General features: G+C 39.4%; 1 protein-coding gene across 15 annotated transcripts in view; it reads left to right on the top strand.

The window, feature by feature from the left end:
* The first annotated feature begins 2,860 nt into the window (after positions 1 to 2,860).
* The window catches only part of ERICH2 (glutamate rich 2), a 38,614-nt gene continuing 23,962 nt past the window's right edge, over positions 2,861 to 17,512 (top strand). For 2 of the 15 annotated variants that reach the window (XM_036023313.1, XM_036023306.1), the window contains exons 1-5: positions 3,014 to 3,207; positions 11,708 to 11,743; positions 14,210 to 14,240; positions 14,443 to 14,491; positions 14,719 to 14,755. In XM_036023313.1, coding sequence (XP_035879206.1) covers positions 14,740 to 14,755 — 16 coding nt within the window. In that variant the 5' untranslated portion in view covers positions 3,014 to 3,207; positions 11,708 to 11,743; positions 14,210 to 14,240; positions 14,443 to 14,491; positions 14,719 to 14,739. Of the gene's footprint in view, positions 3,208 to 11,707; positions 11,744 to 14,209; positions 14,241 to 14,442; positions 14,492 to 14,718; positions 14,756 to 17,512 lie in introns of all 15 variants that reach the window. The other 13 variants (XM_036023314.1, XM_036023308.1, XM_028509546.2 and 10 more) reach the window with 10 other exon arrangements.

Below are 17,512 nucleotides of genomic sequence, written 5' to 3'. Positions count from 1 at the left end.
AAAAATTTATTTACAAAGATGTTCATCAAAACCTTACATTTACAGTTACTGTTCACCACTTAAGTCTTATTCCTAGCACCTACTTATTCTAGCACCTACTATGCAGTAAGAACTCAATAAATATTCTTGAAAGAATGAATTACAGGAGAAAACTTGGAACTTTCCAAATTGGCAACTGGTTGAATAATTATGAGTAGACTATGGTTTACACATATTACATATGACCGTTAAAATGTTTTGAAGACTTTTTAAACACATTGGGGAAATGTTAAGACATTAGAGAGAATGTTAAGCAAAAAGGCATGATAACAATGTATACACTATCTAATATGAATCTTACAAGTGAACACAAAAAAGGGTAAAATTATTGATTATGGTTTTTATTTTTTCTGTTTTTCTGTGTGTTGAAAATTGTCTATCATAGGTATGTACTGCATTTATAATCAGAACACTAAATGTTATTTAAACATTTTTATGATGCTCTGCTATCAGATATGTAATAAAAATTTATCCATTAAAAACTGTGGAGTTTAATAAAAGGTACTTATTATAGGGCAATTCAATATTTGTATAAGGGTGTTTGGCTTTTCCCTATCGTTTTGTTAGAACAAGCCCTCACTAGATACATACTTGCTGTAATTTATCCAGTGACCTGAATGGATGAGCCAGAGCTAAATTGTACTCTACTTTTGGGTATTACATCAAAAACTTCTGTATAAAAGTTACAAAGATTAGCGAATTATTTCCAAAGTTATACAAAGATGAGATGTTTTTTCTTCAATGAGAAAATAACCACCATGCATTCAAATAGGCACTGAGACAGGCACTTCACCTAAACAATCTTTAATCCTTACAGCTATTCTTTATTCATATACATAATATTATAGTAGAAATAGTAAGAATAGCTAAGTTATTGATCAAGTGTCATGTTCCAGGGTCTGTGTCAGGGGCTTATTTTCTCTCATTTCATGTTTTGAGCTGTCCGGGAAGGTAGTATATATTACCCCCACTTTGCACTTGAAGACCCTGAGGCCCAAAGTGGAAACCTGATCTAACCACCCTCCATGTGGAGAAAATATTTTTATGCTCAAAGGTCATTAAACCATTTTTGCCCCTTTTTTCAGGAACAAAAAATAAACACTGAAAACACTGCATTCTACAAATGGACTTAATCTTCTGTTGGGAGGAAGAGAGGTAAGAAGAGGAAGTTTCATCAGTTAGAGCTGGGATTTTCTTACTTCCTTGGAGTGAGACAGTGGGAATAGCCAATCAGACATTATCCATTCATCAGTACAAAGCAAATACATCAAAACAAATGTTTTTTAAAATATTGGTCAAGAAATATAATGAATTTCCCTTGCTTTATTTGAATGAAAAATCTTTAAACTTCCGACATCAGCTATGTAAGGGTGTTTTTATAATAGAGGAAGGAGATAGTGGTTTACTATGTCCTTACCAAAGGAGGGATGTATTTTTCAATGACTTCATTGAGTTCTTTACAAAACTTCCATTCCAGCTTTATTCCTTTGCCTTCTTCCTTCCATTAAGGTTCCAAGGAGATTTAGAGTGAATGTGGGGAGATGACTAAGAAAATGTAAAAATAACTGAGCCTTAGCAAGGCAGCTCAGTTGGTTAGTGTCAATGGGAAACACCAAGGTTAAGGATTTGATCCCTGGTCAGGACACAACACATCCATGTTTCTGTTTCTCTCTCTCTATTAAAAATATAAACATTAAAAAAAATTTAAATAGCAAGAATCTTTGCATACTTTTGGCTCCTGAAATGGTCCAACTGGTTCTATTTTAATAATAGTATTAATAATAAATTAAAAATTGCCACTTAGTAAGCATCTTCTACGTGTCAGAGCTTTATACATTTCGTGTCATTTGAAGCCCACAACCGTCTGCCAAGGTACGTATTCCCAGCGGGTACCTAAGCCAAAAAGTTAAATAGCAATTATAACTCGTATCAGGGTTACTCAATGAAATCGAATCCAGATTTGATTCCAACAAACCCCACTTCCTTCGAAACACGTTGCCTAGCAACAAATCGATCCTAGTAACTTCCCCCAACCAAGTGAAAAAAATAGCCAATTCCTTCCTAGAAGCCAAGCTTGACAGTTAGAATTTTCTAATAGATATTCTTCCCCACCCCCTTCTGTGACCAAAACAGTGATTTAAGCAGTATAACCTTCCACTGGCCAATGTCGATTTCACCCGGGACTTGGCCCCGGCTCGTGGCAGAGTCCCTGGTTCTAATTCCTCCAATCTAATTTCTGGGGAAACTGGCATCCAGAGATTTCGCAAGAAACCTATAATCTTTTTAGGGCGACCTCAGGTTGAGGGACCAAGTCCTTCAGGGGACATTTGTTCATTCACATCCAGGAACAACCCTCTCTCCCAAATCAAGGCTTCTCCTGTCACTAACAAGTTTAAAACACTACCGAGGCCACCCTACCCTTTTCTCTCTCCCCGCCAAGAACTGGACCAGGTATGGACAAAGGTATTTCAATCCCCCTCCCTTCTGTTCTTCTCAAAGCAACCCGTGCGCCTGCGGACCTGCCTCTGAAGGCCTCTGCACCCAATTCGCTGCGCCTCGAGACCCCTAGAACCGCGGGGCTCTCTCGGAACCCGGTCGCGCGCCAAGAACCCGCCGAAAGTCTGCGAGCTTACTCCGCCCCTGCCCCTCTGTCCCCCAGGTCTTCAGCTCAAACCCGAGCTCTCCCCGCCCCGCCCCCTCAGGCTCACTTCTCAGGCCTTTCCATAGCCCGCCCCGCCCCGCCCCCTCCGTCTAGCGCCCGCCACCGCTCCCCAGGCTTGGCCCGCCCCCTCCACGCCCCTCCCCAGTTCCCTGAGCTCGCTCCACCTCAGCCCCGCCCCTTCCACCGCCTACCTCCGCGGCTCCCGGAGCTTCAGCAGCAAGCGGTATCGTCTCCATGGCGACACTCTTTGCACCGAAAGCCGACGGAAACGCCAGCTAAACGCCTGGCCTTCGCTAAGTGCCTTTCAGATGATCCATGTGAGAAGGCCACAAGCGGGTAAGAGGGGCCGCGGCGACTGCGGGTCTCCCTCTCCCCATCCCTGCGTGCAGCCGGACTCATCTCTCACCTCAGACCACCCAGGCCCAACGCCTGAACCCGGAGACATCTCTGGACCCTCCAGGTTTGGGCTCTAGGGCCTCGCGGCTGCCGAGGTAGCGAGAGAGAAGGTAGGATCCGCGTGGCTGGAGGTGCACCTCGCACTTGGTTTCCTCCTTTGGCTGTAGTTGGGCATGGAGAAAGGATATTAGTGTCTGCGTTTTTGCGTGATAACGGGGCAGTTCTGATGGGCTAGACAGGCCACATGCTCCAACCTACGATTCCCACGTGCCAACTCCTCCTCTCCGCGCCCCCTCAAGTGAAAATTGCCGCGTTCCATCCGAGGGCTTCCGCTACTTCTCTCGGTCCTTCTCCCACTCCCTCCACTTTAACATTTTTTCTTTTTCTTTCCTTTTCTTCTTCTTCTTTTTTTCTTTTTTCAAAACAGCTTAATGGTCAATGGGAGCAAGCATTCTTTGGCTATAGTTAGTCGTTACTCTCTTCCAGGGGTGTCCAACCCTGGGCCGCAGGGCCAAATGCAGCCCAGGATGGCTATGAATGTGGCCCAACACAAAATCTTAAATTTACTTAAAACATTGAGATTTTTTGTGATTACATTTCACAAAGTTTTTAATGTGTGGCCCACAGACACCAAAAAGTTGGACACTCCTGCTTGACACAACTTGCTCAGCCATAAAAAATTGCGGTGGAATTTGGACAAATTATTTAACCTCTGTGGGTTTTATTTTCATCCTTTCATAAAATGAGGGGCTTGGACAACGGATCACTTGTAAAGTTCAGTCTTCAGCCTTGAGATGACCTGAGATTTGTAAATTCATAGTGTGGTATTGAGACTACTTTACTCTGCTTTAGTAGCATTTAAACTAACTCATGGCATAATTATAAACTTGTCCTTTGACTTTCTAGAGGGCATAGGTGAACTGAATTGTTCTTACCCCAAGAGACCCCTGGAAGTTATTTTTTAAAAAATAAATCTGGCCCTGGCTGGTGTAGCTCAGTGGATTGAGCCCAGGCTTGCAAGCTAAAGCATCGCACGTTTGATTCCCAGTCAGGGCACATGCCTGGGTTGCAGGCCACGGCCCCCAGCAACCGCACATTGATGTTTCTCTCTCTCTCTCTTTCTCCCTCCCTATAAATAAATAAAATCTTTAAAAAAAAAAAGAATTCACGTGGTTAGTTTAAAAAAAAGATAAATCTGAAAAAGACAATTTTTTTTATTTGTTTCATTCTGAGAACCAAATACAGTGTTCCCCAAATGAGTGTTAATTTTTTAATTTTAATTTTTTGCTAATTGAAGTTTTTTCTTTTAATCTCAGGAAAACAACAACACAGCTCTTTAAGTATTAAGAGTTTACCAGAGCTGAATTCCATTGCCTTCGTAGGAATTCCACTGCCCACTCCAGAATTCCAGAGCTTCCTACTACCACCTTGGAACTAAAACTCCAGTTTTTTTCCTCTTCCTGTGCCCCATCCAATCTCATTGTGCATTTAGATCTGGTCTCCTTAAGTCAGAGTTTATGTTCAGCACTTTCCCTGCTAGGCTGTAGGTAATAACAACAATACTAACAGGAAGAGGAGGAGTTGTAATAAGTATAATAGTAGAAGATAGGTGCTGCTATTATTGCTTATTAGTTATTTATATTAACCCTCACAATAACTCTATGAGATAGGTGGTATTTTTATAATCATTTTACAGTTAAGGAAAGTGAATCATAGAGAGGTTAAGGAATTTGTTCAAAGTCATGATTTGCTGGGATTTGAACATAGGCAATCTGACTTCAGAGTCGGGTCACTATCTTATGCTATAAAGGAAATATACAAAGTTTATATGTGGCTATTTTTAAATAAGAATGTAAGTAATAGATGATCACTGAAGTCATTTTATACACATTTAACTGTGCAATGAAATATTGCCCCCATGTCCCTTCATGTTTCCCCATTATCTTCCTCTCTGATGGAGATGGTGCTTAGTCCGCTCCGTCTCTCCTTCTCACCACAACTGTAGGGCCTGAGTGTATAGCTGCATATTTAGTAATCCATTCTTCACCTGTTAGAATACAAGCTAGCTTATAAAAGCAAATAGCACAAAAGGATAAAATAATTGTGTAAGTGAAGAAAAAAATGTGTTCCAATATTACAAGAGAAAATTAAGAATTTTGTGAAATCTGATTTTAAATATTGGTGACTCATTTTATAAAAGTTTCTATTTGAAACCTGTAGAATCCAAGTAAAACCCATTTAGCTCTAAAAACTTCTGGTTAGTGAACACTTACTTACTTAGAGAATGGAAGGTACGAGATATTTTACATTCTCTTTTTGCTACTGAGTCTTTATTGTCCAGTGTGCGTATCTCATATTGAACACATTTTAAGTGTCCTTGAGCTACTTGCGGCTAGTGGTTACCATACTGGACAGTGAAGCTCTAGTTTAATATGGTCTTTGCCTTTGCTTTCTCGGTTTTTTTCCTTCCCAGTACATTCATTCAACACGTATTTATTGAGCACCAGATTATGGCATGGAGTGCACTGGATACTAGAGATTTTTTTTAAAGTTGACTTGAGTTTATCTGTTCTTATAGCCAAAAACAAAAACAAAACAAAAAGCCCCACTTATCTAAACTAATTAGGCCCTAGACTGGGGTTTTTGATTTTTGAAAGTCAACTTTTCCTTAAAGGCTGGCATTACATCGCATATAACTCAAGCATTGCCGGGAGTTTTGTACCATGTGTAGAAAACCTGTCTGCAGTGAGAGAGAATAAGGCCTATGTGCAGGGAGAAGCTGAAATGAACAAGGGAAAGTGCCAACCCTACCCCCTCTCCCTGCTTGAACACAGCTGTATCCACTGTGTCTTGAATTCTGCACAGCCTGGGTATTCAACTCTTGAATTCTATGAGCCAACCCTTTTTGATTTTTTTGCCTAAACCAGGGGTGTCAAACTCATTTTCACTGGTGACCACATCAGCCTCGCAGTTATCTTCAAAGGGCCGCATGTAATTTTAGGATTGTATAAATATAACTACTTCTTAACTGTTAATCAAGAGTTCTGCACTGCTGCCGGGTAGAAACAAGGTGCTGGGCGGGATAAAACAAGGTGGAGGGCTGATTCCGCCCATGGGCCTTGTGTTTGCCATCTGTGGCCTAAACTAACTGGAGTATGGTGCCTGTAACTTGAAAACAAGTCTACACTAATATAGCTAAAAAGAGAAGAACCAAGACCTACCTTTTAGAAATGAGCTCTTACATTCTATCTCAGGGTTATCCTCCACAAAATTTCAAAGGCTTGGTTTGCTTTCCATCGCTTACTGATTAAAGCCAAAAATCCTTAGCACCTGGTAATTGACTTTTAAAATTTGCTTCCACATACATTCTGATTTCACTTATTGCCATTCTCTAATACAATACTGGACTTCTCTTCCCTGTTTGTTGACTGACTATTAGTCTTGACTTGGTTAAGTAAATGTCAGCTTCATGATGAAGCCTTATTCAGTCTTTCTTCTGATAGCACATAGAATTCACCACTTTTCACTGTGCTCCCTCAGGCCATCTTAATTCCAATACATAGCTCTTATTACATGGTATCAGGTATGTTAGCCTCTTTTGGTTTTAAGGAGTAGAAATCATATTTATCAAGGTCTCATTTGATTTGAAATGTCAAAAATCAACTCTAGTTTATTTTAGCAAAAAGAGAAGTTAATTGGCTCGTCACAAAGGCAGAGATTGAGCTGGAAGAAAGGACTCAAACATCATCTGTCTCATCTGCCTCTTTCTCTCTCTCTCTCTCTCTCTCTCATCTCTCATCTCTCATCATTCATCTCTCATCCCTGATTCTTTTGTATATTCTGCTTCACTCTCAGGCCACTTTTTTTCCCCGAAGGCTAGAACCATAATTACTGGAAGCTCTAGACTCATATTCATTTTTTAAAAATACATTTTATTTTTATTTATTATACTATTACAATTGTCCCAGTTTTTCCCCTTTTGCCCCCTCCATCCAGTACCCACCATTCCCTCCAACAATCCCCTCCTTAGTTCATGGCCATGGGTCATGCATATAAGTTCTTTGGCTACTCTATTTCCTATACTGTTCTTAACATTCCCCTGTCTGTTCTGTAACTACTGATTTGTACTTCTTAATCCCTACATCTTCCCCCCATCTTCCCTCATCCCCCTCCCAACTGATAACCCTCTAAATGATCTCCATATTTATGATTCTATTCCTGTTCTGCTTGTTTGCTAGTTTGTTTTTTAGATTCAATTGTTGATAGTTGTGAATTTATTGCCATTTTAATGTTCATAGCTTTGGTCTTCTTTTTCTTAAATAAGTCCCCATTATTATATTTCATATAATAATGGCTTAGTGATGATGAAATTCCTTTAGCTTTACCTTGTCTGGGAAACATTACCTCCCCTTCAGTTCTAAATGATAGTTTTGCTGGATAGAGTTATCTAGGTTGTAGGTCTTTGCTTTTCATCACTTTGAATACTTCTTGCCAGTCCCATTTAGCCTGCAAAGTTTCTTTTGAGATATCAGCTAATAGTCTTATGGGTAACTATCTGCTTTGCTTTTGCTGCCTTTGTTTCTCTCTTTATTTTTAACCTTCGACATTTTAATTATGATGTGTCTTGTGGTCTGCTTTGTGTCTATCTTGTTTGGGACTTGGTGTTTCCTGGACTTCTATATTTATTTCCTTCACCAAATTAGGGAAGTTTTCTTTTATTATTTTTTCAAATAAGTTTTTTATTTCTTGCTCTTTCTCTTCTTCTGGCACCCCTATGATTTGAATGTTGGTACATTTGAAGTTGTCCCACAGGCTCCTTAGCCTATCCTTGTTTTTTTGGATTCTTTTCTCTTCTTGTTCTTCTGATTATTTGTAGTCTTCCTTGTGTTCCAAATCATTGATTTAATTCTCAGCTTCATCTGCTCCACCATTGATTCCCTGTAAATTTTTCTTTATTTCGCATAATGTAACCTACATTTCTGCCTGGGTCTTTTTTATGCTGCTGAAATATCTGGTGAGTTCCTTGAGCATCCTAATACCAGTGTTTTGGACTCTGCCTCTGATAGATCGCTTATCTCCATTTTGTTTAGTTCTTTTTCTGAAGTTTTGTTCTGTTCTTTCATTTGGGCCATGCCTCTTTGTCTCCTCATTTTGGCAGCCTCCCTGTGTTTGTTTCTATGTATTAGGCAGAGCTGCTTTGACTCCCTGTCTTACTAGCATGGCCTGTTATAGAACAGAGCACTTGTAAGTTGGATGGGGCAGAGCCTTAAGTAATCTCCAGGGCAGGCAACCCGTTTGAACCAGGTTGATGGAGTCTCAGATATGATGTCACACTCAGTGGCTCTGTGTAGGGGAGGGCTCAGAAAGGGGACAGTGGTCACTGCCTGGCCTCTGGAGTTTTGTCCTGGAGACAGCTATCCCCCCAGCACTCACCCTGATGCTAGACCCTTCTGTTTCTTCTCATATGCTACTGGTGCCCTTCTAGCTACTGCCCTGGTGTTGGAGCCCACAGGGAGTAAGTCTATGTAAATCCTAAGACTGTTGCAGGCCTTTTAAGAGGTGACACCTGGGAATCCCACAGATTATTCTGCCACTGCAACCCCCACTGATTTTTACAGAAGTTATGGAGACTCAGCTTCCTGGCACTGGAACCCTGGCCTGGGTAGTCTGGTATGGGGCTGCAATTCCTTGATCCCTCTCAACTTTCATCCACCACACATGGGCATGGGACTACCCATTCCACATCCCCAGCTCTCCACCCCTCCTGCTTGTCTTGATGAATGTGACTTCTTTAATTTCTTGGTTGTCGGACTTCCATAGAGCTTGGTTTTCGGGTGATTCTGGGTGAGAGTTGTTTTGTAATTTAGTTGTAATTTTTGCTGAGCTTGTGTGAGGAGGTGACCTTTTTCACCTACACCTCCATCCTAGACTCATATTCTTCAAACTCTATGATAATTCCACTCAGAGAAGTCTCAGAGGAAGGTTGTGATGGGCTTAGCTTGGCTCACCCCTTTGTCCAGTCACTGTGTTAGCTTATGAATTGCTGTGGCTGCTACCTTTGGACAGTAGTACTCTTGTGTTCAGGTGGGCTGGATCTTTTAACCACATTAGGAAAAAGGAGTTATAAATAGACAATAACTTATTATAGAGATACTTATAGGAATTTAACCTGGAATAATATGGCAAACCTGGAGAAGAGACCTCAAGCTTGATTCTGGAACTGGGAAGTTGTTCAGGGACAGCTCAGGTGATTATAGACTTTCTCCTTCTCTGTCTCCAGTTCTGCCTCCACTGCCTTTAGACTCTCCTTGGTTATGTCCAGTCCATGAGCTTAAAAGAAGCAATTTGATCGATCCTGTCTGGGTAGTGTAGAAACATACATTGGAGCTTTTTAGAGGAAAAGATTTAATACAGAACTCTGAAGCTTGGTGTGTCCCATATATATAGGGACTTAGTACCTCTTTCCCCTCTAAAATTATGAACTTCTCATATCTCCAGTGGCGCAATTGGTTAGCATGCAGTACTTATAGAATTATGAGCTTCTCTTGTATCCCCAGGGTTTATCACAGGGATATATGATATATAGCAGGTGCTCATCAAATGTTTGTGTCACACAGACTTTGAATATTACTTGAAAATTGAGAACTATCATCGCTGTTGTTCCCATTACCACGGGGACTGTTGAAAGTCATAAGGAGAGTCCACCCATGTTCTAAAAGCCAGACGCTTTTGAGCGTCTGGGTGCGCTTGGTAGAAACTCAAAAGGCTTACTAAATGAATGTTGTGATGTTAACATTAACCATAATCAATAGTAATAAATATACAAGGTGTGCCCCTGTGTGCTGTTCTTTCTGGATACCATGACCCCAATTTGAACAGGTGCCACTGGGTGGAGGAGAGAATTGAAGCAGCACCTGGCCAACATATAGCTCACATTCCTGTAAGAGATAGGTAAACAGAGATACAAATGATGTTGCAAAATTTAAATTGTATTTTTAAAAATAGATAATACAATTTTGTTCAAAGTTTAAGAGGTACAAATGCTCATAAAGTAAAAACCTCCCACCCTAGTCCTTCAGCCATCCCCAGAGCCAGTGTTATTATTTCTTACCTGAAAGCATTCCCTTTCAGAGATGGTTTGCATATTGATGGGTATTTGAAAAAATGCATATTGCCTATACAGTGGCTGTACCTCATTCTGCTCAGCCTGTCAGCCACTGCTTTACCTTTATCTGTGTTCTCATAACTCTGCTTTTTTCCTGGAGTCAAAAGATCTTTCTAAACAAGTATCATTACTTTTACGCTTGTGTGATTTTTAAACTAATTCATTAAAAGTCTTCAAAGCTAATTTGCTTGTCTCGATCACAATAAAGCTTCCTTTTTGTTTCCCTAAGCAATCTTAATCAGCCCCATAGAACATCTTCCCAGTTTTTTAGATAGTTTCTACAGTGTCCCTTCTGTGTGCCATGCACTGTGCTAAACACTTTACCCAGATCATCCTATATAATCCTTACAATGATCCAATGAGGTTGGCACCATTGTGATCCCTGTTTTACAGTTGGAAGAGTTGAGGCCTAGAGAAAAAAGTAACTAACCCATGCTTGCTGGGATGTGAATCCAGTCTCTGTCACTCAAGAGCCCCAACTCTTCAGTGTTACTCTGCACTGCCTCATGCACTGCCTCATAGGGATTCAATTTTAAGTAAGGAGATTAAATGGACACTTCCTAGGCAATAATAGTCAGACCTAGCAGAGCCTATGTTTCCATCAGGAGCTAGGATCTGCCCTAGGTTTTTCTATTACCAGGTGAAATGGAATAGGAATTATATGCACTGATGTTTCTTCGAGGAAAAGGGTGGACTAGCAATCCATAAAGATCCTAGAGCTAGCAAGGAGAGGAAGGCGCTAAACCTAAGGAGATGCCTACCCAGGCAGTGTTATGGCAGCACACAGGATTGTGGAAATCCATGGAGTGGAAGTGTTTCTCCAGAGAGGTCATCCGAGATTTCTTTGTTCGGGGCCTTATTTGGTTCATTTTTGCATTGTTTTTAGCTTCTGAGCTCTGTCTACTGCCCTAGAGAATTAGGAGTAAAGTCATTTATTCTTGAGTTTGGTCTTCTACTGTTTTTCCTAAAATGATGCCTTGCTTTTCTGATGGACTTTAGCTCTCTGTGAACTTCTCAGAGGGATAATCAAGTTAATAATATACAGCCCATGCTGGTGTGGCTCAATTGGTTAGAGCATCGTCCTGTACACCGAAGGACTTGGGGTTTGATTACCAGTCAGGGCACACATGTAGCTTGTGGTTCATTCCCTGGTCGGGGCACTTATGGGAGGCAACCAATCTATGTTTCTCTCTCACATCAGTGTTTCTCTCTCGCCTGCTCTCTCAACATCTCTCTCTCTAAAATCAATAAACATATTTTTAAAAATAAAATAATAATAACATACATAATGTCTGGCTTGGTTAGGGTTGCTCAAGAAACAAAGCCTGAGGCAAAAGTTTACATGCTACTGCTTATTCAGGAGTGCAGATCAATGTGAGGGAGCTGGATTTAAAAAGAGAAAAACTTAATACAAAATAATGAAGCTTCTCTTTTATTGCCCACAGATTTGGCCCTAAGTTTTGTTTTCCAGAAATCCCTAGGTACGTATTACTAATAATAATTTGAAAAGTTATTATTGGCTTGGGATGTAGGGACAAGTAAATTCTTACCTGTGGAAAGTTTAAGTGTGGCCTCTCTCATACATTAAAAACCTTATGAGCTGATTTTCCCTCTTGCAATTAGAATGAAATTTAAGCAAATATATAAAGTGCTAACTTCTAGGAAAATCAGTCCATCAGGGGGTAGCTTAGGAAAGGTAAAAGTTCACAGAGAGAACATTTAACTAATAAGTATCAATAAACACGTAAGGGCATTTTTAAGGTAAGAATTATATTCTTAAATGTGTCTGGAGGTTAATTTCTAAATGTGTTTGTTGAAATAATATTTTATTAAAAATACTGTCTGTTATTCTGGCTTATATGCACTCTATAAAGGCATTTTTCATAACATGGATGATCTGGAATGTGTGATATACTTTGGCTTACATCTTGTTTTGTTGAAGTGGGAGAGAAAAAGGGTGGTGTAAACATGAGCCACATCAAATTTATGATTTTTACGGTTAGCTCATTAGGAAAAGTGATTCCTTAACCTGCTGTCTACTGATTTGTATCTAGATTTAGAGACCAAGTTATATAAAACCAAAATAATAACAGAGTTGGAAGCTAACTTGATACATCGCTTGTTTTTCTTTTTAAATTTTTTATTTTTTAAATAATAGTATATTTTATTGATTATACTATTACAGTTATCCCAATTTTTTTCTCCTCTTTATCCCCCTCTGCCATCCCCTCACACTCAAGCATTCCCTCCCCCCATGGTTCATGTCCATGGGTTACATATATAAGTTCCTTGGCTTCTCCATTTCCTACACTATTCTTAACCTCCCCCTGTCTATTTTATGTCTACCTATTATGCTTTATTCCCTGTACCTTTCTCCCAATTATCCCTGCTCCCCCTCCCAAAGATAACCCTCCATGTGATCTCTATTTCTGTGATTCTGTTCCTGCTCTAGTTGTTTGCTTAGTTTTTATTTTTATTTCTTAGGTTCAGTTGTTGATAGTTGTCATCAGATAGTTGATGGTTTGTTGTCATTTTACTGTTTATAATTTTTGACCATCATCTTTTTCTCAGATAAGTCCCTCTAACAATTCATTGCTAAGGGCTTGGTGATAATGAGCTCCTTTAACCTGACCTTATCTAGGAAGCACTTTATCTGCCCTTCCACTCTAAATGATGGCTTTGCTGGATAGAGTAATCTTGGATGTAGGTCCTTGCCTTTCATGATTTTGAATACTTCTTTCCAGCCCCTTCTTGCCTGCAAGGTTTCTTTGGAAAAATCAGCTCATAGTCCTATGGGGACTCCTTTGTAGGTAACTGTCTCCTTGTCTCTTGCTGCTTTTAGGATTCTGTCCTTACCTTTAAGCTTGGGTAATGTAATTATGATGTGCCTTGGTGTGTGCTTCCTTGGTCTAACTTCTTTGGGACTCTCTGAGCTTCCAGGACTTCCTGGAAGTCTATTTCCTTTGCCAGATTAGGGAAGTTCTCCTGCATTATTTTTTCAAATGATTTTTCAATTTCTTGTTCTTCCTCTTCTCCTTCTGGCATCCCTAGAATTCAGATGTTGGAATGTTTAAAGTTGTCCCAGAGGTTCCTCAGCCTCTCCTCATTTTTTGAATTCTTGTTTCTTCATTCTGTTCTGGTTGAATGTTTATTTCTTCCTTTTGTTTCAAATTATTGATTTGAGTACCAGTTTCCTTCCCTTCACTGTTGGTTCCCTATCTATTTTTCTTTATTTCACTTTTCATACCCTTCACTTTTCCCTCTATTTTGCAACCACTCTCAACAATTTCTGTGAGCACCCTGATTGCTAGTGTTTTGAACTCTGCATCTGGTAGGTTGTCTATCTCCTCATCACTTAGTTGTTTTTCTGGAGTTCTGACCTGTTCTTTCATTTGGGACATATTTCTTTGTCTTGTCACAGCTGTTACATTGTAAGGGGCGGAGTCTTAGGTATTCACCTGAGCAGAGCAATCCTCTTGGCTGCATTGTGATGCTGTCAGTCTGCATGAATGTTTCTTTAACTCCTTGGTTGTCAGAGTTCCATGCAGTTTGATTTTCTGGCAGTTCTGGTTGGGTTTTTTTGTTAATTGGTTGTTATCCTTCTTTTGGTTGTACAAGGAAGTGAAGCATTTCTACCTACACCTCCATCTTGGCTGGAAGTTGTACATCACTTTTCCAACATGCTTATTCCTATAGTTAATTTTACATAGACTCCAAGGTAAAATGGGGAGAAGGGGCTAATTTCTCTAGAATTCTTTTAAACCTAATTTCATAATCCAAAAGATTGAGGTTTTTTAGTTAGGATGGAAATAATGCTACCAAATACAAAAATAAAGCACATACTTAATACTCTACTGACAAAACAAGCTCTGCATTCTACTTTATTTGTATTCTAAATTTATATAAGTGTTTAAAGACTTATGAAGTACATATTTTGTTTTTTGCAGAAATTATCTAGAAAAGACAGATGTTGTAAAGGTAAGAGTACATAAACTTTTTTAGGACACTTGTAGTTATCTTACCATCAATTTATATAGTTTCTGAATAATTACTTTAGGATAAAATTACCTTTAAACCTCAATAACAAATGTTTATATAAAGATTATGTGTAAGTTATTTCAAATACCTTACATGAAAATAATAACAATAATGCTAGTTTTTATTTCTGCTTCTATTTTAGGCACAAAACTATTTTCAGAATGGCAAACTGCTAGTGTTTGATCCAAAGGGTAAATGATTTATTACTTAAAAAGAATATGTTTGAATACCATTTTGTCCTAAATATGAAGAAGATAGTATGCTGGGGTGGATGAGTGTGGTTGAAAGATTTAGCAATTAAATCCTTTATGATGTTGTCTGTCATTCAAAAAATGCCTAAATATTTGCCAGTCAGGAATTTCTGTTATGAACATCACCATTGACAAAATACTGAGGGGTTTTTTTTCTTCTCTTTCAGAAAAAGTGGTGATTAAACCAAATGAAACCATGTCAGAGTAAGAAAATGTCTCTGGTTGTGCAACTGATCTATCACATCCTTCTGAGCAATTAGAACTAGATAGTGCAATCATTTGTCACCCAATTAAATTTGAAAGGCTAGAAATGCATGGATTGGCACTTTAGCTTTTGCTTCAGTCAAAGCAATTGTTACTAGATAAAAGGACATTTAAAATGAAAAATGAACTTTAATAAAAATGTAGAGATGGGTAATACTGACTTCTACTTTTAAATGCTTAAACACCAAGTATTCTGTATTTTACTTATAAAATTTTCATTGTTCATTTCTGTTTCTCTTTGATACTTGCTAATTTCTTTCAGAGTATCTCTTTAAATGAATATTTATAAACAGATTCTTTATTTACTATGTGATGATTTGTTACTACTAAATAAGGAAAATTCATAATCACCCCAAGTAGTTGAAGAAATTAGTGTTAAAAAGAATCATAGTTCAGTTTAAATTTAGGTATATATTAAGTACATGGTTTGTTTAAGGCACTGATTATGATAATTCATCAAAGCCCTTCCTGATATGATCATCTCCTACCACCTGAAAAGTAATTCTAGCATTTCTTCCATGAAAATTACATTTTGAAAGTTGATCACAAAACATATTCATAGAGACAAATTATTGACAAGTTGGTAGGTATTCTTCTGGTGGAATTCTACTGAAATTAATATTATTTTGGCTTATTGTGAATATTACTGGGTAGGAAAATTTTCACCTAATGCAACATATACAGGGTCTGACAGAAGTAACGCCTGTTTGAGTGAGGTTGGTAGGGTAATATTACGGGTATAATGATACGGTCATAGGTAGATGCACTTTGCCTCCTTGCACAACCAAAAGAAGGACAAAAACAAATTTAAAAGCAAAAAATAACCAGACCTGCCAGAAAATCAAACTGTAGGAAAGTCTTACAACTAAGGAGTTAAAGAAGAAACATTCATTCAGACTGGTAGGAAGGGTGGACATTGGCAGCCAGAGCGGAGCAGAGGGGAGTCAAGGCAGCAGCTGGGTGGGTGAGGCAGCACCTGGCGGACCACCTAGTCCCACATTTGCATGCAGATAAACCAGAAGGAGCAACTGAGGAGTGAGACAGACCGCACAACCCACGGTTCCAGTGTGGCGAAATAAAGCCTCAATCCTCTGGTGGTAAAGACCTGTGGGGGCTGTGGTGGCAGGAGAAACTCCAAGTCTCACCAGAGAGTTTTTTGGAGAGAGCCACAGGGTACTAGAATGCACACAATCCCACCCACCCGGGAATCAGCATCAGAAGGGCCCAGTTTGCTTGTGGGTAATGGGGGAAGTGACTGAGAGCTGGCCAAGAGCTAAACAAGCAGCATTGTTCCCTCTCGAACCCCTCCCCCACACAGCACCACAATGCAGTGACTTGGGTTGCCCCGCCCTGGTAAATACCTAAGACTCCGCCCCTTACAATGTAACAGCTGTGACAAGACAAAGAAATATGTCCCAAATGAAAGAACAGGTCAGAACTCCAGAAAAACAACTAAGTGATGAGGAGATAGACAACCTACCAGATGCAGAGTTCAAAACACTAGCAATCAGGGTGCTCACAGAAATTGTTGAGAGTGGTTGCAAAATAGAGGGAAAAGTGAAGGGTATGAAAAGTGAAATAAAGAAAAATAGATAGGGAACCAACAGTGAAGGGAAGGAAACTGGTACTCAAATCAATAATTTGAAACAAAAGGAAGAAATAAACATTCAACCAGAACAGAATGAAGAAACAAGAATTCAAAAAATGAGGAGAGGCTGAGGAACCTCTGGGACAACTTTAAACATTCCAACATCTGAATTCTAGGGATGCCAGAAGGAGAAGAGGAAGAACAAGAAATTGAAAAATCATTTGAAAAAATAATGCAGGAGAACTTCCCTAATCTGGCAAAGGAAATAGACTTCCAGGAAGTCCTGGAAGCTCAGAGAGTCCCAAAGAAGTTAGACCAAGGAAGCACACACCAAGGCACATCATAATTACATTACCCAAGCTTAAAGGTAAGGACAGAATCCTAAAAGCAGCAAGAGACAAGGAGACAGTTACCTACAAAGGAGTCCCCATAGGACTATGAGCTGATTTTTCCAAAGAAACCTTGCAGGCAAGAAGGGGCTGGAAAGAAGTATTCAAAATCATGAAAGGCAAGGACCTACATCCAAGATTACTCTATCCAGCAAAGCCATCATTTAGAGTGGAAGGGCAGATAAAGTGCTTCCTAGATAAGGTCAGGTTAAAGGAGCTCATTATCACCAAGCCCTTAGCAATGAATTGTTAGAGGGACTTATCTGAGAAAAAGATGATGGTCAAAAATTATAAACAGTAAAATGATAACAAACCTACAACTATCAACAACTGAACCTAAGAAATAAAAATAAAAACTAAGCAAACAACTAGAGCAGGAACAGAATCACAGAAATAGAGATCACATGGAAGGTCATCAGCAGGGAGGTAGAGGAGGGAGAGTGAAGAAAAAGGTACAGGGATAAGAAGCATAAATGGTACAAAATAGACAGGGGGAGGTTAAGAATAGTATAGGAAATAGACAAAAGAACTTCTATGTATGACCCATGGACATGAATTAAAGGAGAGGGGAATGCTGGTAGGAGGGGTGGAGCAGGGCAGAGCGGAAAACATGGGACAACTATAACGTAATCAATAAAATAGTTTTAAAGTAAATATTAAAAATAATTTATAGTTTGAATTTGAACATTTCAGCTAAAATATATGGTGTGCTTGAGTGTC

Source organism: Phyllostomus discolor, chromosome 4, assembly GCF_004126475.2.
Source record: "Phyllostomus discolor isolate MPI-MPIP mPhyDis1 chromosome 4, mPhyDis1.pri.v3, whole genome shotgun sequence".
NCBI lineage: Eukaryota > Metazoa > Chordata > Mammalia > Chiroptera > Phyllostomidae > Phyllostomus > Phyllostomus discolor.
Note: the sequence above shows the minus strand (reverse complement) of the source record. Positions and strands in the feature narration are given on the sequence as shown.